At 32.6% G+C, this 22,674-nt stretch overlaps 4 protein-coding genes across 5 annotated transcripts in view; 1 reads left to right on the top strand and 3 right to left on the bottom strand.

Annotated features, from left to right (window-relative positions):
• Positions 1–8,994, top strand: part of LOC111001144 (zinc finger protein 26) — a 37,118-nt gene extending 28,124 nt beyond the window's left edge. For both annotated transcript variants that reach the window (XM_045630637.1, XM_045630638.1), the window contains one exon: positions 8,756–8,994. In XM_045630637.1, the coding sequence (XP_045486593.1) occupies positions 8,756–8,769 (14 nt within the window). In that variant the 3' untranslated portion in view covers positions 8,770–8,994. The remainder of the gene's footprint in view (positions 1–8,755) is intronic.
• LOC123689622 (nuclear receptor subfamily 2 group C member 2-like) lies at positions 3,918–7,099 on the bottom strand. The gene is made up of 3 exons (XM_045630642.1): positions 6,993–7,099; positions 6,342–6,489; positions 3,918–4,872 (listed from the first exon to the last, which is right to left on the bottom strand). The coding sequence occupies exons 1-3, from the start codon at positions 7,074–7,076 to the stop codon at positions 4,646–4,648; spliced, it is 459 nt and encodes a 152-aa protein (XP_045486598.1). The 5' UTR covers positions 7,077–7,099; the 3' UTR covers positions 3,918–4,645.
• Positions 8,995–9,016: 22 nt separating the features above from the next.
• On the bottom strand, positions 9,017–10,438 carry LOC111001160 (carbonyl reductase [NADPH] 1-like). Its single transcript, XM_022270897.2, has 2 exons — positions 9,619–10,438; positions 9,017–9,353 (listed from the first exon to the last, which is right to left on the bottom strand). The coding sequence occupies exons 1-2, from the start codon at positions 10,250–10,252 to the stop codon at positions 9,157–9,159; spliced, it is 831 nt and encodes a 276-aa protein (XP_022126589.1). The 5' UTR covers positions 10,253–10,438; the 3' UTR covers positions 9,017–9,156.
• Positions 10,439–16,421: 5,983 nt separating this feature from the next.
• LOC123689620 (carbonyl reductase [NADPH] 1-like) lies at positions 16,422–19,205 on the bottom strand. The gene is made up of 3 exons (XM_045630639.1): positions 19,021–19,205; positions 16,893–17,530; positions 16,422–16,673 (listed from the first exon to the last, which is right to left on the bottom strand). The coding sequence occupies exons 2-3, from the start codon at positions 17,524–17,526 to the stop codon at positions 16,468–16,470; spliced, it is 840 nt and encodes a 279-aa protein (XP_045486595.1). The 5' UTR covers positions 17,527–17,530; positions 19,021–19,205; the 3' UTR covers positions 16,422–16,467.
• Positions 19,206–22,674: the final 3,469 nt, after the last annotated feature.

Consider the following 22,674-nt stretch of genomic DNA (forward strand, 5'->3'; position numbering starts at 1 on the left):
ATTTTATAAAAATAACTTAATTATTTCGAAACTTTGTGTTATATTTTCACAAGGTCAGCATTACCTGAAAAAAATAATCTATCGAAGGTTGTCAAATCATATCCGTTATCAAAGTGATGAGTAAATATTTGATCAACGTAGCGTCAAGTATTTATAAATTGGCTTTTTCTATAAATAACTGACTTGATAAAAAAAATTATCGGCTACATGCTACTGACTTGACTTGTCAGATCGAAAGTCACAGGAGGCAATAAAAAAAAGTAATTTATCTCAACCATTATTTATTTTTATTATTATTATTATTTGCATAGTCTGTAAGGATAATGTATGTAAAAAAAAACGTGTGGAGCATGACGTACAGACTCGAGCGGTAGCCGGTAAGTTCGGCTCTGTAAACGAGAGCATACAACGTATATGGCGAGAGAACGTTGTGGTATTTGTTATAACAAGATGTACTGAAGCAAAATAATTACCAGCATTATTATTAACAATAAAATAACATTTTTAAATGAATTGAATATGTTTAGTTGTCAATTATCATCTAATTTTTGAAACAGACACAGTTAAATAGGAACTTAAAATATAATATTTTAATTATTGGATAGATATAACTAATCTAATTATCATAGCAGCTTCCTTCAGACTGATTATTATGATTATATAATTATTATCAAAATTAAAATTAATTACTTTTTAAGTTATCTCATTAATTATCTTCGCTATCACCCCGGACTTAATAAGATTATGGTTTTTATAAAATTCATGATTCATGTGGTATTATCATTGTCAGACAAAGTAATCAAATCCTTGTAGGTACTTTGCTTCAGTTATCGCAAATAGCTATTTGTATAACTTCTCTAGTAAGTTTAATCTGTCGCTTTTTTCTTGCTTTTGTGTGATTCAAATTGTTGTCACAGATCAGTTATCTATAGCTATCTAGCAAGGATAGCGCCCATTTAATCTTCTCTTGTTACCATTCCAAATAATTTTCATTGAGTAAATTCTAAAATTTAATCTTGATCTACTTTTACGACTGACCAATGTATTCTGCCCCACAGCGCCCATGTAAGATATCTTGACTTACACATTGATCGTGGATTAACGTGGAGGCACCACATCAAATGTAAAAAGCAAGAGCTACTGCTCAAGTACAACAGCCTTTACTGAATGCTAGGAAGAAACTCAATACTTTCTTAATTTCTTTAGAAAATAAACTTTCTTTTTTTTTATTGATAAAGATTGCCAACGCTCGGCACACTGATACATTGGTAAAAACAAACACAAAATACAATTTTGAATGTGATAAGCAATTAGAGGCAAACATGACATTCATTTAGAGCACATACAAATATCAATCAAAACAATTTTTTTTTCTTCTATATATAAAGTCTAACTTCTTATATATAAAGTCATCCTTAAGCCCATTTGGACATGTGGCCTCCAACTTTGAGGCAGCGCAAGTAATACCAACATAAACATACTCCAGCGACAACAGAACAAAATCCTAAGAACAGTTGCAAAAGTACCTTGGTACATAATAAACAACGAAATTCACGAACACCTAAAAATTAGAACAATCAAAGAGGAAATCTGGAGACTGACAGCAAAATAAAGAGCTAAAAAAAACAAAGAGCGGTTAAGCTGTCATCCGACGATCTTGCTCCCCAACTCACTATTAGACAGTATGTGAGTCGACTTAAACGTACCATATTCTGGAGCTAGAAGATCAGTAGCATTCCGCAGACAAAAAAGGCATCGCGCGCGTCAGCATGCTGCAGCATGGGTGGCATACTGCCGCGTTCTTTCATTATCAGTTTAGTTTCAAGCGCGAGATGGATAGGACCACGGAAGAGAGAGCAGTAATTTTAGCGTGTATTTTGCAAGAAATGCAAAATCAAGATAGAAAGTGATCGACGATGAAAGGCGATCGCATGCTATCGCGCGCTTCAGCGTTCCGGAGTCTCCCTGCCGACCATTGCCGATCGCCTCGAGGATTCCGCTGCGTGCTATCGCAGTATGCTTTCTGTCTCGGTCTAGCAAATGGCAGTTCTAAGCGACAGAAAGAGAAAGGGCGACGGAAAAAGGCGATTCCGCGCTGCCTGATGAGGTCCAAGGCTAACTGATTTTTCTATAAGCTCATGAACGCTATCTGCCTCGTTTTGAGTATGACCCTTTTCGAAGAAACAATGGCACAAGTCTATCTTAAATTTTCTGCTTACGAATAAGTATATAAATATAATACGATTGTGATTCTGACCTGGCAGTTGTCTGAGTATGATTACATATAGTAATATGAGATTTATTATAGTTTGAACAACAATAATCCTAACTGATTGTAGTCTTGTCCTTCCAAACATTCTGCCCTGTTACAGAGTCTGGAGCAACTAATACTAAGTAAACCGGAGCAACTGCCTCATAGTTAGCTTTCTCTTATGTGGTCATATCAGTGGCCGCATACCAGGATTCAGTGCATTTACAATAATATCGAAAAAACAGTAGTACACAAGTTAGCAAAGCGTTACGCAACTTGGGGAAGAATAGCATAAAATAGCACAGATCAGCGTAGCGTAGCATAACATAACATCAACTAAAAGACGACGTGAAATCTAATCTAACATTAATATAGTGCGATAATTGTTTCAGTTTTTCTAAATTTAAATTGACCAATAAATTCTTATGACTTTCATAGCAAAAGCACGCATATAAAAACACACTTTTTACCAAGTCCATTAACTGCAATCTGTCTGGCTGTATAGACAGCTATAGAAGTACATTCGTTTGGCTTCTTCTTTACCTACCCTCCTTCAAGTCTCTTATCCGTAACATAGTCTTACTTGGTTTCTATGTCGTTATTAGTTGCTTTATTATTGTAAGTACATATTTCTTAGTATGAAATAATATTCGTCTTACTAATGAATATATATATATATTATAATTACTATTTTCCCAAAGCGGAGCTCGAGCTATGTGAGAATATCGTAACATAATATGTCGTGGCACTATTTATAAATTCGACCTAACTAAGATCGAATCGACCCTTGAACTTATACGACAAATAATCATTATAGGATAAAGTTCAATAAATAAAATAATAAGGTAGATTAAAATAATTTTTATTAAGGCACTTATAAATAACTTATTTCAAACTTATCGGACGGATTATTGTTATCATCTCTCAATTATTAAATAGGAAGACAGTTTTAAAAACCAGATATAGAAAATACAAAATTTGTAAATACACATTTTGTGGCATTACTATTATATCAATTACTTTAACTCTGATTTATATTCCTTAACACATACATTTCTATCTTTATTTAACACAGGAAAAGTTATATTTTAAGGCACAACCGGATAAATTTTTCAAAATCCTCTTGTCGCATATATTGTTTATGGTTAAGAACAACGTGCACGTATACGAGCACTTCCAGGCACAGTAATTAGTAACTTATATCTATGGAAGTAGTCTTGATTATAATTAATTTTTATAGTACGGACGCGGAGCACGAAGAATTTCGTAGAATGACCCCTCATGTTATGTCTTTGTCACTCGCGCATAAACATATTGCCGTTGCGCTCACACAGATGCAGTGACCGCCGTATTCAGAGATTGTAAACCTTTTAGTCATAACCATAAAGACATGTGGTGGTGCACATGTACTTTGGTTTGTTTTGTTATAAGTAGTATATATGTTATAGTATAGTATGTAAGTAGTAACGTATCTGGCGAAACATCTGATAGTTCATCAGAAATAGATGCCTCTGACTAAAATTAATTATATAATAAAATTAATTGTTTTTTTTAAGAGTATTTCTGTTTTTTTTTACCAAATCTTCGCAATCATAACTTTTCCTTTTTATAAATCCATCACGCCGTTTAGTCTAAATAAAAATCAAAGCTACCGTTTTTAATATTCCTACTTATAAAAAAAATGTTTTTAACCACTGGCAGTAGGCCCAAAGGTCATTGTACGAAATTCTTCGTGCTCCGCGTCCGTACTATAGTCACTAAAGTCAAGTAAAGAAATTTCAACCCATTTTTAGGTTTAAAAATAGTACAATTGTATATTGACTTACTTACTTATATAACATACGTAATTTTTCACTGGCATCTAAATAAGTCCATGTAAAATTAAAATAGCATTTTTAATCAAAAGATTTGATTTCTTACAACATGTGAGTAATTTTACCTGTGTAAAATTGCTCACAAGTTCTAAGAAATTTCTTTTTTCTTAGAAAGGGTTTTTGCTCTCTAGCAACCCATTTCAAAAACGAGAATCTTTATTTTTGTAATTAGACAAAAATACTTTGGATCGGGTGACACAGAGTGAATGCAGTTTCTATGGGTCACGTGACCAATTGTATTGACATTTTTAAATTACAGTTAGTCTGTGCAAAAAAGGACCGTTGTTAGATTTAAGGCCTACTTTGTTGTTACACACTGTTGACAGTGTTGCTGTACGTCATTATAGTTCAACAGTTCTCGTTAGTTAATGTGATCAAAATTAGAACTATAAAATCGTTACATATATTAATAAATTAGGGCGTGGCAAATTATTATTATTTCTTATACCCCCACGCCGATTTTTTACACCAACATTATCACACATAGTATTTTTTAAGCACTCTGATTTGACATAATTACTTATCGTTCCGCATTCAACAAATAGGGTATCACCTCATCGATGCTGACGTCTCCTACGAAGCCTACAAAGAAGACATCTTCTATAAAGGTCGGGGTGAAACTGCGTAGTACTGACAGTTGTAGGACAAGGGTCAAGGCCCGCTCCTCGTCACAAATGGAGCGCAGAGACCGTAGTACTTTCATCTGATAGTCCTGAAGTTTTCGGGTCAGAAAATCTGGAACGCCATCTGTGAATAACGTGATATTAAGGAATGGTCCAAGGCACGGATTCTAAATTTAAAATATCGAAAATTATATAGTAAACTAGCGACCCGCCCCAGCTTCGCACGGGTGCAATGCTGATGAAAAGCAGGTTTTTATTATGTATTGTTATTTCCGTCGCTGGAAAGCTACGATAATATACGCGTTCGATCGCTGCTAAATAAGCTGTAATGGGCTATATAGATCTATATTAAATGAACAATGTATTCAAGGTATTAAATTGGTTAAGGATTAATACTGTATTGGTTAAAATCGCTTAGAAAATTAGCCATTATTTGTCGTAAAAAGTAAATGACAAAAAAAAGTTATTGTGGGTTATCCATAAGAGATAGACATATACCATCACGGTATTTTCTGTAGACCTTTTCAATGTGTACAATACTTAGTACATTATTTTGATAAAACTCGTAGGCTTCAGCCTGCGTTTACAATGTAAGCGGAAAAAATGTAATTATTTACGACATCACATTAGAAACCTCAAAAATAACAGTACTTCTCCACTATTTAATGGATGTTATTATACTTATAAACCTTCCTCTTGAATCACTCTATCTATTTAAAAAAACCGCATCAAAATCCGTTGCGTAGTTTCAAAGATTTAAGCATACAAAGGGACATAGGGACAGAGAAAGCGACTTTGTTTTATACTATGTAGTGATAAATGTATTTGACACGTGTTAAACTATCGCATCAAATTATTTTGGAGTACCGTCTTTTTTCACATAATAAGCCGGATTGTCTTTTTACAAATTTTGTTTGGAAATCTCTAAATCGTGGTGGCGGTTAGATGAACGTTATTATTGAATATGGCTATAAGTTGCTCACATAATACGTGGTACTAACTGAAAAATTGTTATTTTTGGGTAAAATATTTAGTGTGGGCGAATTTAAAAATCTATATTTGGATATAGATAGAACGGCCTTTTATACACTTAGTCCCTAAAAAAAGGCTTTATCTTGTTTATACATTTGATAAATAATGTCATTTTTACAATCTGATTGTTTTAGGACAGTTGATAGTTTTCTAATAGATAATATTACGCTATTGATTAATTACATATGTAGAAATGTAATTAATCAATAGCGTATTATTCTCATAATAATAAGTGTAATACTTTACCAGTATTGATTTATTACTAGTAACCAAATTCAATGCAATTTATCTCCTCTCCCTCTTCCTCTTGTCAGCAAAGTAAAGAAAGCTCTCAAAAATAATAGTATATTAACGTTTTTTTTTGTAGGAATCTTCGAAAATCTATTTCGGTTTCAAGCATAGACAACGTGTAAATATGTGTAAAAAAGTAAATAATTACTGTTGACGTAATCACTAAATAAGAAATCAAAGGCCTCTCTCTCCCAATATAGTGCTCATGTTATACTTGAACGGCTCCAAATGGAACATCAATCTATCAAAACTTCACTTTTACGTTCTTACCAGATGAAAAAAGACATAAAGCCCTCAAGTGTGCGTGTTCACGGTCGCTGATGCGTAGCTGGTGCATATTATGGACCACTTGGTGAAGTCGCGACAGCATCGTTGAAACTTCTGTTATACGCTCATCCGAATAGTCCGATATTGTTATCTGTAAGGACTTGTTTATTGTTTTAATTATTCGTTTAATTTGTTAACTTTCGCAGATTTACATTATATAATATACATAATGTTTGTTACCATCTTACTAATTTTGTAACCCTTATTTTTTCTTCTTTTTATGATTTCTCCTTACTAGGGATGCAATCGCTTGTTAAGGTCGCCCTTTGCATCCCAATAATTTTTATTATTTAAATTTATATTATTTGTTTTCATTTTATAATGTTTTAATCTAATAAGGAAATGATTGATGATGAAAAGGAAAATTTTCATATATTTTCTCCTGCCCATTTGAACGAGTTATTTTTTTTTTTTGATTTTGAGATTTGTTAGTTTATTTTTTTTAAAGAATACTTTATTGTTGCTCTAGCACGATCTATGATTTAACATGATTGAATATCGATCTGAAATTAACTATCTAGAGATTCAATTAACTCTCTGATTTAACTACTTTACTGCGACATATATAAAAAAAACAAAGTTAAAATATTATACCTCGGGTGTAGTGACTTCACTGCTTTGATTTCCACTTCTACTCTCTGATCTTTCCCGTAACTCAGAGTGTAAGTGCGCTGACATTAGAGGCAGAAGAGAATCCCCCAGCCCCAAAGGCTGGGCCCAACGACAAAGCCCCAAAACGAATAACTCAGCCCAAGACTTGCGGAGAAGCGTAACTTGTATCTCAAAACTGGAAGATTATTTATTCATTTAACGTCTTTTTCAACTTCAAAAAACTCAAAGGAGGTTTACAATTGGACGTTCCAATATTTAATGAACCTACAATAAAGTATGAGAGCAGTGTTGGCCTAGTCGCTTCAGCGTGTGACTCACATAACTGAAGGTCGTAGGTTCGATCCCCGGCTGTAGACTTTCTTTGTGCGTATTTAACGTTCGCACGAACAGTGAAGGAATTAATCGTGCGGAAACTGGCATACTTTAGACCCAAAAAGTAGACGGCGTCAGACACAGAAGGCTGTTATCTACTACCATCTTGCCCATTGAAACAGATATAGAAATCTGAGGCCCACACAAAAAGGTTTTAGCGTCACTGATAACCATAAACTATAGACACAAATATATAGATAAAAAATTGCCATAGATATTATTTTGTAAACAAAAAAAATTACGGATCGAGCACAGAAGGCTGAGCTAAATGCCTTAAAGTAAAGCCACTATTAAAAAAACGCCAAAATGTTTCAGCTCCAAGCCCGATTAAACAGGCTTAGTTTACAGGATTGGTTTACTCCTTATTATACTTACGGCAACGCAGTAACTGTGTTCATAGATAGCACCCATCTAGCCAAAGAGCCCAATAGTCTAGCAGCCGCTTCGCACGCCGCGTGTAATCGCAGCGCAGGCGAACCCGACCCCGGGAGAGATAAGGGCAGTTCGAGTGAGTCCGGGTTACTGAATATACCTATTTCTTCACCTATGATATACAATTAATAATACTTAAATTTAAAACTTTAAATACTTTACCCATATGATACTCATTTTATATATCATATACTTAAATGTACATGTAAAAACTGCTACAGAAAATAACTATAACCATGACTATTGATCGAATTCTGTAAAATAGAATTTTTCATTTAAGCCGCCAAAGCAATCTTTTTAGCAGTGTCAATGGACAGCAGTGGACAGTAAGAACAGAACTCTTACTGTTAAACATCGAATCCCAACCTCAATTATTATCTTATTATCCTAATAATACAGTTGCTATATAAGAGCGATGGATATTGAAAGAACTGCATCGAGATATCCCTAACACAGGTTATAGAACTTAAAAAGGATAAATTTGTATTAATAATAATTTAGACTCAATCTAGATTTGCACTGTATTAATTATCAAAGACTAGGCTTAGTCAGCAGTGGAAATTAATAAAAATTATAATGGTTCATATTTATGAATATATAATATAATATATTCTATAATTCAATCCTTCATGTAGTACCTTCATTCTCCTTATTAATAACATTGGTTGACAGAAATTGCATGACATGCAAAATTGTAGAAAACATGCTAATTAAATATGGACCATAAAGGAGTCTTTCCATTTCTAATTGACATGTAAATGTCTACAAAGTTATAAAGTCCCACTCTACTATTGAAAGTATAATTTGTACCACAAACTTGATTACACATACTGCAAAACTACATCACCTTGAGTAGTAATTTAGGCATAATGTACTTCATAATGCCCTAATTCTAAATAACTACTGTGCAAATCTAATAATTTAAGTCTCTTTTTTTGCAGTGAGCAAGCCATAATTGATGCAACTTGTTAACATCAGCTACAATATGTGAATAATCGAAAGTAGGATTTTATAAACTTTAAGCTTAGCTTAAGCTTATAATACAAGACATTGTTTTAACTTAATAAATAGCTGATCTATTTATGATTCTGTTATAAAGCTTAGCTGAACAAATTTATAATTTGAGGCAACTCTTTTCAAAAAATAATTATTAATGTTATTGTTATACTATAGGTAATTAAATATACTTGTAACATTACTCAATCTTTTATTATTTAGAAAATGTACAAAATTTACAGCAATTTTAAGGACAGTAGAGCTTCATTGTATTATATCTACATATTTGTAAACATAAATTTTTTCATATTAAAGTATTATTTTAAGCTTTAATTGTAAGGTACAATCAGTCTTTATCAAGTAATTTTCCATCCCAACTGATTATTCTTTTGTCCTTCCAAACATACTGCCCTTTAACAGAGTCTGGAGCATCTAATGCTATGTAAAGTGGAGCAACTGCCCCTTCATCAATAGTTAGCACTCCCTTATGAGAAGTCATATCAGTGTCCACATAACCAGGGTGTACAGCATTTACTTTAATATCTGAAACAAAATGCATAACGATGTAACAACAGGGTGACAAAACAATTGGTAATGTGGCTTGGGCCACAAGGCACAAGATTGAGAGGCCAGTGGTACGAAAGACGAGTGGAGATTCCATAAAATAGAAAATTGTTATGAAGCTGTTACCAGTATGTATATTTACACAATTTTATTTTGTGTCATATGTTGTATATGTGTTTACAATTTTTTAGAAAGCTATTTTAATGTCATTAAGCTTCACTAACTTAAAAAGATAATAAATTACCTCTATCAGCATACATTCTTTGTTGTATCATGGTCAATGCTGTTACTGCAACCTTAGATACAACATAGCATGAATTTCCCCAGTCCGCTGCATGAGTACCTTGTTTTGCTGCATGAATATATTCTTGCATCATGCTAGATAAGCCTTCTATAGTTAGATTAGGGTCTTTCAACTGATTCCTCAACTTCTCACTCTTGATTTTACTTAAATGTCCACAAGAACTTGATATGTTAACTACTCTGGCACCATTGCGTAAAATTGGAAAGAGTATTTCGCAGGTCGATAGAACAGAGTAGTAATTAACAAACAAAGTTTGTTCCGCCTGAATTGCGACGGGTTCTGGAGCATTAACTTTAAAAGCAATAGCAGCATTGTTCACTAGAATATCTAAACCACCATAATTTTCTTTTAAATAATCACGGAATTTTTCAACGCTCTTAGGGTCTGTGATGTCCAGTTGATGGTATTTCGGACGCAAGCCTTCTTTGTTAAGTTCAGCGACTGCATTCTGACCCCGATTTATATCTCTAGAGGTAAGGAAAACGTCACCATCAAATCGCTTACAGAGACCTCGTACGATGGCAAAACCGATTCCTTTATTTGAACCAGTAACAACGGCTACTTTATTGGCCATTTTACTGAAAACTTTTCTTAAATAATATTTTTTTATCACAACTGATTCCTTAGAAAGCTTATAAAAATAATAAATTAACCGTTATAGTCTTATCTATGAAAATTATTAATAAATAAGAAATCTCCAATCAGTTCGTACTCAAATATTCAGAAATCTTCATCTTGTCAAATTATATTATAATTATTATTAATAACGACAGTCGACACGAGTCACGACCATGCTGTCAATGTCACATGAAAATCTTTATGATATGGATGATCGATAATCATCGATGTTAACTCACGGTCTCCCACACGACCAATGCAACTTACGAAACAATTTATGTCTTCTATGAACCCATCTACAAAACAGGATTATTATTATTTATCAACAAAGAAATATACAAAAAGGTTCTTCTTTATCAAAATTACTGTTCATTCAGTCAGTTGATAAAACATATCGGAATATGTAATCATTTGTTCTGTTTCTTGATAAATTTCGAACACTTTACTTCTATAACGCAGTCGTTAGTAAGCCCGTTAGGCAGGAGACGCCAATCATAGGGCACTCGTTATTTAAAATATGATCAGATCCTCCCAGATCTTTACGTTTTTTACTTTCGCAACTTCATTTTTGTCATCTTTTTCTGATATTTGAAAGTTATAACACCAATAAAAGTTATGTTATATTTGTTTGACCAAAGAACCATTTTTTGTTGTACACCGAGAAGCTTCGTGCAGCTTCAGAGAGAGCATTATTAGTATTTGAAGCTCTCTTAGTTTTAATGCTATGATGTCAAAAAAAAATTACCTTTATGACAGTGTGCATGACGTGTTATATCTGTCGCAGGCATTTTGTATGATTCCGCCGTTTACATACGGCGTCGGCAGTTTATAAACGCTCGCTGTTATTTAAAATGCCAAAGGCAATATGACAACTCGTTCAATTGTTGTAATTTCAACGTTGGTTGCAGTTTTAGGGTGACCATGAAGAAAACACAGTTGGGACAAATCAGACTTTATTTTAGCAATTAGTGCTTTTGTTTCTTACTTAATTAAAATTAACAATCAGTGCTTTGGTTTCTTACTTAGTTAAAATATTTAAGTAACAATAACGACATTTATATTTTAAACAATAATTAAACTTCTTAGGATAATATGGCACTTTCAATGTATGTGTGTGTTATGTGTTATTTATGTTGTTTGTTGTTGTTGTGTATGTTATGTTGTGTGTTTGTTATTGTGTTAAGCCGTGACTCCTGCTCCCGCGGGTCAGAGAGGGGAAGGGAAATGTTTGAGCAACCCTTCCTCTCTCTACCCCGCGGGGGTATGTTTTGTATATTGTTTGAGAGCAGGAGTCACGGCTTTATGTTGTGTTGTGTTTGTGTTGTTATGTTTGTTGTTGTGTTTTTGTAAGTTGTTGTAATGTTATTCATTTCAAAATTACTAACTATTAATAATTAAAAAATATAGTATATTTTCCTTCACACTAATTTTAAATTAACCTAGTTATAATTTGCTTAGTTTAAAGCAGAGTGTAGAAATTTATTAATATTTCCCAATACCTCTACACAGTCAAATACAAAAATATCCAGATGAAAACATATTCAGAAATATATATAAATATTATAAAAAGAAATCGAAAATTCGCCTGTAATTATTACGCGGGTCTAAGTAATCAAATACAAAACTGTCCAAAGAAAAAGATATTTAGAAAAATATTATAAAGAGAAATCAAAAATTCGCCTGTAATTATTAGGCGGGTCTTAGTAATCAAATACAAAAAATATCCAAAGAAAAACATATTTAGAAAAATATTATAAAAAGAAATTAAAAATTCGCCTATTATTATTAGGCGGGTTTTAGTAATACAGAAATCAAGAATTATTTATTTGCGCATGTCAAACTTTTTTTTGACCAGAAATATTGTGCAGGGGTCTTCCGAGAACCAGATTCTATGGACACCTTAGCATCTTTTAGGTGCCGGATAACCTCAAAAATCTTCTCATTTGTCCACGGCTTTTTTACTGCTCCCGCTTGAAGATCGTAATACTTTTTCAACTCACTATAATAAATGTCTTTAAAATCACAATTATTTTGTGAAAAGTCTTTTGAACTCATAGTATTTGCACTGTTTTCAATCATTTTTTGTGAAACAAAACCACTACTTGACGCCATTTTGTTTGTTTCGCGACGCGCGTGGTAAAAAACAGAACTAAATACTTCAATTTGCCGCGGCATTATGTATATAGCGATTCAATCGACAATCAAATGTTTAGGCCTATTACATAATGACACGGCATTATACATTTTGCCTTCGGCATATTACAAAACAGCGAGCGTTTATAAACTGCCGACGCCGTATGTAAACGGCGGAATCGTACAAAATGCCTGCGACATATCTACCACTTGTTCTAAAGTCTTTAGCTTTAATCATTTACAACGTGGAAAGGGTACCGATACCTAATAGTTAAGATTTTTTATAATAACATTTAATATTAGTCGTTGAAGGTTCTTTAACTTTTCGAAACTTTAATACATATTTGTTGTCTATAAAGCAAAAATTATAAATTACTAATCTCATCCGTTTCTTCGTGATGCACTTTCACGGTGGCTTTTTGATCTTTGTCCAGGTTCCTGATTACTCTTAGATCCTTTTCGTCGAGACCGGTGTCAATTAAACGATATAAGTGAACATTATGCTTAACCTTGTCAAAAGCTTTTTCATAATCTATAAAGCATAGTCAGACGTCATACCTACTGCATATCTTGAAACCTCTGTACAAGGACATTCAGAGAAAATAGAGCTTCTCCTGTCACCAGAGCGAAAGACAAAGTGGTTATCTCCCAATTGTTTGTCACACTTATTTCTCCTTCGGTTATGTATGATGATAAAAATAACTTTAGCACGTGGCTCATAAGGCTGATTGTACGATATTCCTCGCATTTTCGAGTATTATTTTATACTATTACTTATATTTATTTCTTTTTCGGGATGGTAATAAACGTAGATCTTAGCCACTCGGTTGGAAGGTCACCTGTGTCATAATAGTGCTTGACTAATCGTTTGAGTAAGTTTATGTTATTCCCTTCCAACAGTTTTACGACTTCTACTGGGATTTTATCTGGACCTGGGGTTCAGCCCAAATTAGCCGATTGTAACGCATGTATTTCTGCTTTTAGTGTGCATGGGCCAATATCAGTTAACATTGCAAGATGTCTTCTTGGGTCTTCAAATATTTTTGATATGTATTTCAACCATCTATCCTTTCTGGCCTCGGTACTTAAAAGTAGTTGCCCGTTTGTATCGGATAAGCTAGTTAAATTGCTGCACTTAAGTCCCAACATTTCTTTAATACTTTTGGGCACATTGAAGCTATCATGTGTGTTGTGCAGTTCTTCCATGACTTATTTTTGAAATGCGTTTCACGAGCCTTAATTTCCTTTCGGATAAGATTATCGACATCCTTATACCGCAGAGGTCTATATTCTAGCTCAATCTCCGGTCTTCCATTAGCTGTATAATGAAATCACTCATCCATTCCTGCTTCTTTGTTGTTGCTAAGTGAATAAATTAGAAATATTACTTCGATAATTGAAGATGGCTATAAACGATTAATTTATACATATTGTATACTGACAAGACAATTACTGACCAGTAAAGTAGTAACACTACCTAGTGTTATTCCAATTTCTAGGAGTACATTGTCTTTACATATAACTATTTAACTAATGTACTTATATGTACAAATATTGAACATTCAATTTTAAAACAGTAAGTGTAGAGTTTCTTGCTCATTCTTCTCCACACGAAACTAACATTTAGAAGGGACAACTGGAATCATCTTTATATTTTATTTAACGTTCACAAGTGCCATTTTAGGTGGTCTAATTAGAATAAATGATTTGACTTTGACTTTGATGAACAAAGTTTGATCATGATTCATGAGTCGTGACTATTTCAAAAGATTATGTAATATTTACCTACACTTACCTACACACAAACTCAGCATTACGGAGCACGGAAGAAGATTCCACAGTTATCAAAATGATTAGTAAATATTACATAGCTTCATTTATTTGTAAATTGGCTTTTTTAATAAAAAAATGACTTGATAAATATTTTATCGGCTTGGTGCTAATGATATGACATGCGATATTAGTACTTACTTGACTCGTCAGATCGTAGGTTTTTTTTTCGTTTCGTTTTTCGATCGTAGGTTTTCAGGAAGCTCATCTGAAAACCTACGATTATCATCATAACACTGATGTTAAGTGATACCTCCGCCCATGGACACTCTCAATGCCCGAGGGCTCGAGAGTGAGTCGCCGGCTTTTTACGAATTGGTACGCTCTTTTCTTAAAGTAAGTCTATTCAAGTCAAATTGGTTCGGAAATACCTTTGTGGGCAGCTGGTTCCACATAGTGGTGGTGCGCGGCAAAAACTGCATTGAAAACGCTCAGTTGTGGAACGGCGGACGTCGAGGTGATATGGGTGGAATTTCGTATTCTGCTTCGATGTCCGATGATAAAACTCAGCTGCAGTTATTAATCCGAACAACTCCTCCGAACACTCACTATGGTAAATCCGGTAGAAGATGCAGAGAGATCCCATATCTCTACGCAACGCCAAAGGGTGAAGCCGCTCGGAGAGGGATTGGTCATAATAATTATTTGTTATTTAATTAAGTTTTTCAAAAAGACAGAACTCTTGTCTATTTCTGATTTTATATCTTATCGCAATACTTGCCCACTTAGATATAATGATAATTAATCACAATATTCTAAATATAATCCCCTTACTTACAAATATACTACAAATCTCTGATGACTTGTATGTCATGTTTGAACTAATTATTGACTGTCATTACATTAGATAATTATGGATAATATTGTTTGAAAATAATATATCTTATATTATATCTTTAAACGAGCAGTTCTTGTATATATATATAATTGGAATCTCGGGATCGGCTCCAACGATTTTCATGAAATTTAGTATACGGGGGGTTTCGGGGGCGATAAATCGATCTAGCTAGCTAGGAATAAATGATAGAAAATAACAAAAAGGTGGTGCTTGAGTAGTCCCAATTTAAACTGAAAAATGAATCTTCCTGACATCTATCGGCGAATAATAATACTATTTTTTTAAATTGCCTTAACGACACAACAACACTAAAGCTATTCCAGCATATATATTCTATATTGTTCATATTTCATCATTTTATTAGTATGTAATTCGTACTTAAGTATAACTTCCAAAAAACACAATTTATAAAAAAATAAAAATACCGAGCAAAGCTCGGCCATCCAGGTTCTATATACTTATATGCAGAGACTGATCGCTCTAGGCTATTTATTGATATGTGCCACCTTTTTTTTCAAATTCAATTATTAAAAAAAAACACTATCTTTGTCCATTAGCGAGGGCGCTGAAAGTTTTTGCTGGTGGAGTGGGGCGTGCAAGTAACTTTTTACTCTTATACGTGCTGAAAAAGGCCTTTGTAGCTGCAGTTAACACTCATTTTTTTCATGTTATTGCGTGATTTGCCGTCGATTTTTTATCTAATTTGGATACTAAAGGCTCCCATCTACTTGTTTTGTCTCGGTCTAGTTGAAATATGCAGGGGATGATGCATAGCAGGCTGCAGCCTAATTAGCCTAAGGGTTAATCAAGCCCTGTATATATGTGTACTCTTGTTCGTGTATTGAACCAGACTGTTCAATAAACAGAATTATTGTGCATATTCGGTTTAAATTATATGTTTCTTCTGTGATAATTAATTCTATCAAAGCTAATTTCTACTAAATATCAATAAGTAATATTAATAAGTCTCTTTTGTGGTAACCTAGATATAGTGGCTTTACATGAAAAGTAGGAATCTATGAACTTTGTTTAGCTTAAGTTATGTGAGACATTGTTTTCTTTTGAAAAAGTTTATCTATTTATGATTCTTAATATTATAAAAATTAAATAAAGCTTAACAGAACAAATTGAAAATTTGAAGCTACTTGTTTAAAAAATATACTGTAGGTATTAAATGTACTTTTAACATCATTAATAATTATTTAGAAAATCTACAGATTAAGTAACAAGATCGTTAGATACAGTAACTAAAAAGATTTACTGAAATGTTAAGAGCAGCGAAGTCTCAATTCAAAGGATTGAATAAATGAAAAGAACTTTGTCATAATGTAAGATTAAATATATTATAAGCCTTATTATAGTCTAGTCGGTTATATAACATAGTCTGGATCAGCCAATTCCTCTTCCCAACTGATTACAGTCTTGTCCTTCCAAACATACTGCCCTTTAACAGACTCTGGAGCATCTAATGCTAAGTAAACGGGAGCAACTGCCGCTTCATCAATAGTTAGCCTTCCCTTATGTAAAGTCATATCAGTGGCTGCATAACCAGGGTTCACTGCATTTACTATGATATCTGAAAAATTAAATATTTAAAAGTAAGTAAGAAAATAACAACATCATGGAAACAACAACCGGTGAACAAAAATTTAAAAATGGGACTGTATCCCATGGTGGATCCATATATACATACGACATTTTATTTCATTACATACATATTGTTAAAGTCATTTATGGCATAAAAAAATACCTTATTAATGTTAAACTTGACTAACTTAAATAGAGAATAAATTACCTCTATCAGCATACATTCTTTGTTGAATCTTGGACAATGCTGTTATAGCAACCTTAGCAACGGCATAGCTTGAATTTCCCCAGTCTGTTGCTTGATTACCTTGTTTTGCTGCTTCAATATATTCTTGCATCAAGCCAGACAAACCTTCTATAGTTAGATTAGGGTCCTTAAACCGATTCCTCAACTTCTCACTCTTGATTTTAAGCAAATGCCCACAAGAACTTGTTATGTTAACAACTCTTGCACCATTGCGTAATATTGGAAAGAGTATTTGGCAAGTCGATAGAACAGAGTAGTAATTAACAAACAAAGTTTGTTCTGCCTGAACTATGACAGGTTCCGGAGCATTAACTTTAAAAGCAATAGCAGCATTGTTCACTAGAATATCTAAACCACCATAATTTTCTTTTAAATAATCACGTAATTTTTCAACACTCTTCGGGTCTGTGATGTCCAGTTGATGGTATTTTGGATGCAGGCCTTCTTTGTTAAGTTCAGCAACTGCATTCTGACCCCGACTTAAATCTCTAGATGTAAGGAAAACGTCACCATCAAATCGCTTACATAGAGCTCGTACAATGGCAAATCCGATTCCTTTATTTGATCCGGTAACAACGGCTACTTTAGTTGCCATTTTTCTGAAAAAAAAAAGTTCTTTAATAAAAGTCAAATTAAGAATAATATTTATTTTTATTACACCCGACAAAGCACCTGATTACTTATTTCTTTATAAAAATAATAAATCAGCCGTCTCATTCTTAACTTAAAATTATTTATCAATAAGAACTAAGAAAGCTTAAAGCTTTTAAAGTTAGGGATGGCGATCTGAGATCGATTAATCGAAGAATCGATTTTTCGAGCAGAAAATATCGATTTTTTAAATCGATATGAAGTACTGTGTCGATTCACTGAATCGATATATCACCCTTGAAAATCGACATTCGATTTTTTCTGTTTTGGTATAAACCATACAATTATTTGCATTTAGTTGAATGTGCCTGAAATATAAGAGTGCTGCCGGTTAAAGAGTTAACTACTCATAAACTCGCGAGATGGCTGTATGACGTATGTTTAGTATCCTTTACTCGCCTCTCTTTAATAAAAAAGTTACGTTTGTAGTCTTTGACTTTATGTATTTATAATCTGTGACGATTGATATTGCATTATTCATTTGTTGTTGTCGTTTAATGAATACTGTTATTAGCGTAATATAAGTATTTTCATGATTGATTTTCATCAGATTTTCATGTAGTGTTTGTTGCGAAATAAAAACAAATTGAGAGTAGGTAAGTAAATAAGTAAAGCGCTTCTTATTTTTTACTTTGACGCTTTCAGTTTGTTCTGTTAGTTGTGATTATCATTTAAATTTACTTTTACACAGGAATAATCAGCATTGAAATAACTAATAAGTAATATGTGGAATTCTTATTGATGGAAGTGTTCATACTTCATTCACGATTACTTTATGTCCAATTATCTATTTAACGTCAAAGCATCAAATTATTCATCTTGTTTACAGAAAAAATAGTAAAGCTCCCATTATCATTTTAAAAATAAACTATCGCTTTTACTCTAATTTTATTTTAATCAAGTAATCGCCAGGCTAGGGATGGCGATTCTTTCCGAAAAATATCAATTTTTAAAGCAATTCGTATCTTAATTAATCGATTCACATTTATTTACCAGTTATAATTCCCAATGCTTAATATTTAAACTTTTAACTTTTACCTTATTTTTTACTTTTTTGCAATCAATAAAAACATTCAGTATATAAATACTTTTTTTTTTATAGTTGATCTTATAGTTTGATACGGTAATAAAAATAATTGTTATTTTTGAATTCCCTGATTTTATTGATAAGATATCGTTAATTGCAATATTAATCTTGTTTTTAGTAAAATTGATACAAATTTACATTGTAAACGCAAACTTGAAAAAAAGATCGATTTTTTAAGAATCGATTTTGTAGGCCTCGATTTTTTCGTGAATCGATTCATTAGACTACGATTCGAATCGATTTAAAAATCGATCTTTTTCGTAAAGAATCGCCATCCCTATTTAAAGTTCTATTCAAATTTTCAGAAATGTTCTTATTCTTATTAAATGTTATTGTCAAATGTTATCATACCTATTATTATTATACACGACCACAGTTGTCAAATGTGTAAACTAGATCTTGATTCTTGTGTAGAAATTGAATTACTCTGTAGATCAATTGTCACACTTTAATTTCTTTTGTAAAATTTAAACTTCACAAGTTACCATATAAATAAAGTCTTTAGAATTTATTCGATCGCTCACTAGTCACTTGTGCGCATGCAGCTTGTTTTATATATTTTTCTATACATCGATAAGATCCTCCCCCCCCCCCCGTCCCGGGCTGATATATGACGTCAGGTCCGTAAATTCACAGAATAAGTAAACTGAACGGCATTTGCGCGCTTTTAAGAATATTTATATGATTATATTAAAATTAATTAACGAAAATATATTAAGTATATAAATAACCATTAATGATTAAAGCCTTTCCAGACAATATTTGCATCCGGCAAAATATAAAGATTTCTAAATTACTGGATTATTGGACTTCGTAGACATTCTATTTCTGCCCGAACTGTTGTTGGAATCTATGTATTTATATAATATAATAACAGGCAATGACATTGAGATTGTCCCAAAGTAATTTGAACAAATCGGAGAAGTACCATTGTATTTTTAGGATTTGGTCAGCTAAAGTTGGAACTAAACAGAAAAGTGGAACACTGTGGAAAAGAACTTAATAAATGTTTTTACAAATATCAGTGTGCGTGTAGTGTGTTAATTGTTTCAGTTTCCAGCTCAATATAAAATATTTATTTCCTTATTTCCTATTTTTACAGTAACTTAATACTAATACAATAGAAAACTAAGCTAAAAACATAGTACAAGCCTAACAAGTAAAAACTTAAAATCTAAACCATCGTATAACTAATTGTAAATACATAATGCAATTCTTGTGAATTCAGCCTGTGTGCAACTAAATACATCTGTTTCACACGCAATAATATTTAGGGCGCGCAAGACACTGGTTTGTACGCTCCCGAGGCACTGCCAGCAATTGAGATCGCTTACCACGTTGAGTGTGGTTTTTTGGCGCACGCAGCCTCAGTCTCTCCAACATTTCTGCAAAGAAATATAATGAGATAGTAAGGTCCCTCCTTACCTCTAGCTTGTTATATCCTACCATAACCAAGACCAACAAAGTTGGATACATTACTGGATAAAATGGGTACACTCCATACAACTTCATATAAATTTATCTCGTAAATTTATTTTGAATACCCTCTACAGTCTACCATAAGAGATTTTTTTTTCTTGTGGGGCCCTTATCATAGAGGTACATTCCAAATGGCTCCTAACAAGTGCATTATACGATGCCATTACCGCTTTTATATTTGAAAAACCTTTGGCCATACACAAAATAAACCCTAAATTCCTATAAGCTTTTTTACAAATATTTTTTTATGTATTATTTTTTTAAACATACAACAACCCGAAAATTTAATTCTACGTTTAAATTTACCCCTAGATCTTTTATTTCTGCTACTCTTGGAATTGGCTGCTTTTAAATTTAATGATTATAGATAATCAGTGTCCTTGTTCTGGTAAAAGAAATAACAGCACATTTTGTAGAATTAAGCTTCAGTCGATTTTTCCTGTACCAATTTACTACCCGAACAATATCCTGTTGTAATCCGCAATGGCTTTAGCGTAACATATACTAAAATAATTGGCGAATTTTATTGATACGGCTAAGTTGTGTTCTATCATTTATTAGGTTGTTGTAGTTCAAGTACAATATTTCATATCCAAATTGTTTGATATACCTTACACAAATTTATAGTTTTTTGTTAAAATATCTTCGTTGCTACAGAGGTTCCACTGAACAACTCTCCGAAATTACAATACGGACAGTGAATATGTAGGTATCTAACAACATAACGTAAAATAGCTTAGCGAAACCGCTTAACGTTACATTACGTATGGTAAAGTAATATAGTATAGCAAAGCAGAGCGTAAAGAAATCAGAATAGTTTTTTAAGTAAATGTTAGTTCTACAATTATTTCAAAACATTGTGTTATATTTTCACACAAGCTCAGCATTACCTGAAAAAAAAATCTGTCGAAGGTTTTATACAAATACTAGCTGACCCGGCAAACGTTGTTTTGCCATGTTTTTGTGCCAAACATTAAAGTTTATAATTAACAAAAAAAAACATAAGAGATGATTGTAGAGGGGTGAAAATTTAGGGTTGCATGTATTTTTGTATGGTGTATCGTAAAAAAATAAAAACGAAAAATTTTGTCTATAAAATAAATAAATAAATTTAGGGGTGGACCACCCTTAACATTTAGGGGGATGAAAAATAGATGTTGTTTGATTTGACCTACCCAATACGCACACAAAATTTCATGAGGATCGGTCAAGCCGTTTCGGAGGAGTTCGGTTACCAACCCCGTGACACAAGAATTTTATATATTAGATAATATGTAAAAATTACTTAATGGTATATCATACAATTTTGTCAAATCATTGTGTCACATTTTCACACAAGCTCAGCATTATCTGAAAAAAATCTGTCGAAGGTTTTATACAAATATAATATGTAAAAATTACTTAATTGTTTGATAGTTCTACAATTTTTTCAAAACATTGTGTCATATTGTCACACAAGCTCATCATTACCTGAAAAAAATAATCTGTTGAAGGTTACACAGTTATCAAAGTGATTAGTAAATTTTTGATCTACGTAGCGTCATTTATTTCTGAATTAGCTATTTCTATAAATAAATGACTTGATAAAAAAATATTTTATCGGCTACATGCTAATGACGTGTAATATTAGTACTTGACTTGTCCGATCGAAGGATCTATATCTATGCAAGTTTGAGTAATTAAACTTACTTACTTTTTGTTTATATATATATATATATATATACACTTTATATATATATATATATATATATATAAAGTGTATAAACAAAAGTAAAAACACAAGTAAGTTACTCTATACTACAAAGTTATAAGCAGGTTTTGGGTTGAAGTAGGCCTTCCTTAAAGGAACTCCCGTTTTATTAATACTTAGTTCTCATCTTCTTAACATTATTTTTTCCCAGCACGGACCTTTCACAAAGATCAGTTTATACAAATCGCTTGGGATTGCCTGACTTGGTGTCACGAAAAATTGATAACATATGACATATCCAACAAGTTCTGGTAATTAGACAGGGTTCAAATCTAGGATCCTATTCTTGATAAGTTTTAACGACCTTCCGAGCGTTATTAAATCTTCTATCAAAGTCCGATTATTTTGTTATTAAGACAAACAATTGCTGTCTGTGTATTCAACTAGATTTGGATACACTGTTCCATTGGAGTGAAATAAAACTTAAAAAATAAACTCCACTTTCTTTATTTGTATTACATTTAAAAATATATTCAGAAAATATTTATGGATAGCAATAGGACTTCAGTTAATTTTATAAAAATAACTTAAGTCTACGATAGTTCCACCATTATTTCGAAACATTGTGTTATATTTTCACACAAGGTCAGCATTACCTGAAAAAAATAATCTATCGAAGGTTGTCAAATCATATCCGTTATCAAAGTGATGAGTAAATATTTGATCAACGTAGCGTCAAGTATTTATAAATTGGCTTTTTCTATAAATAACTGACTTGATAAAGAAATTTATCGGCTGCATGTTACTGACTTGACTTGTCAGATCGAAAGTCAAAG

Source organism: Pieris rapae, chromosome 13, assembly GCF_905147795.1.
Source record: "Pieris rapae chromosome 13, ilPieRapa1.1, whole genome shotgun sequence".
NCBI classification, from domain to species: domain Eukaryota; kingdom Metazoa; phylum Arthropoda; class Insecta; order Lepidoptera; family Pieridae; genus Pieris; species Pieris rapae.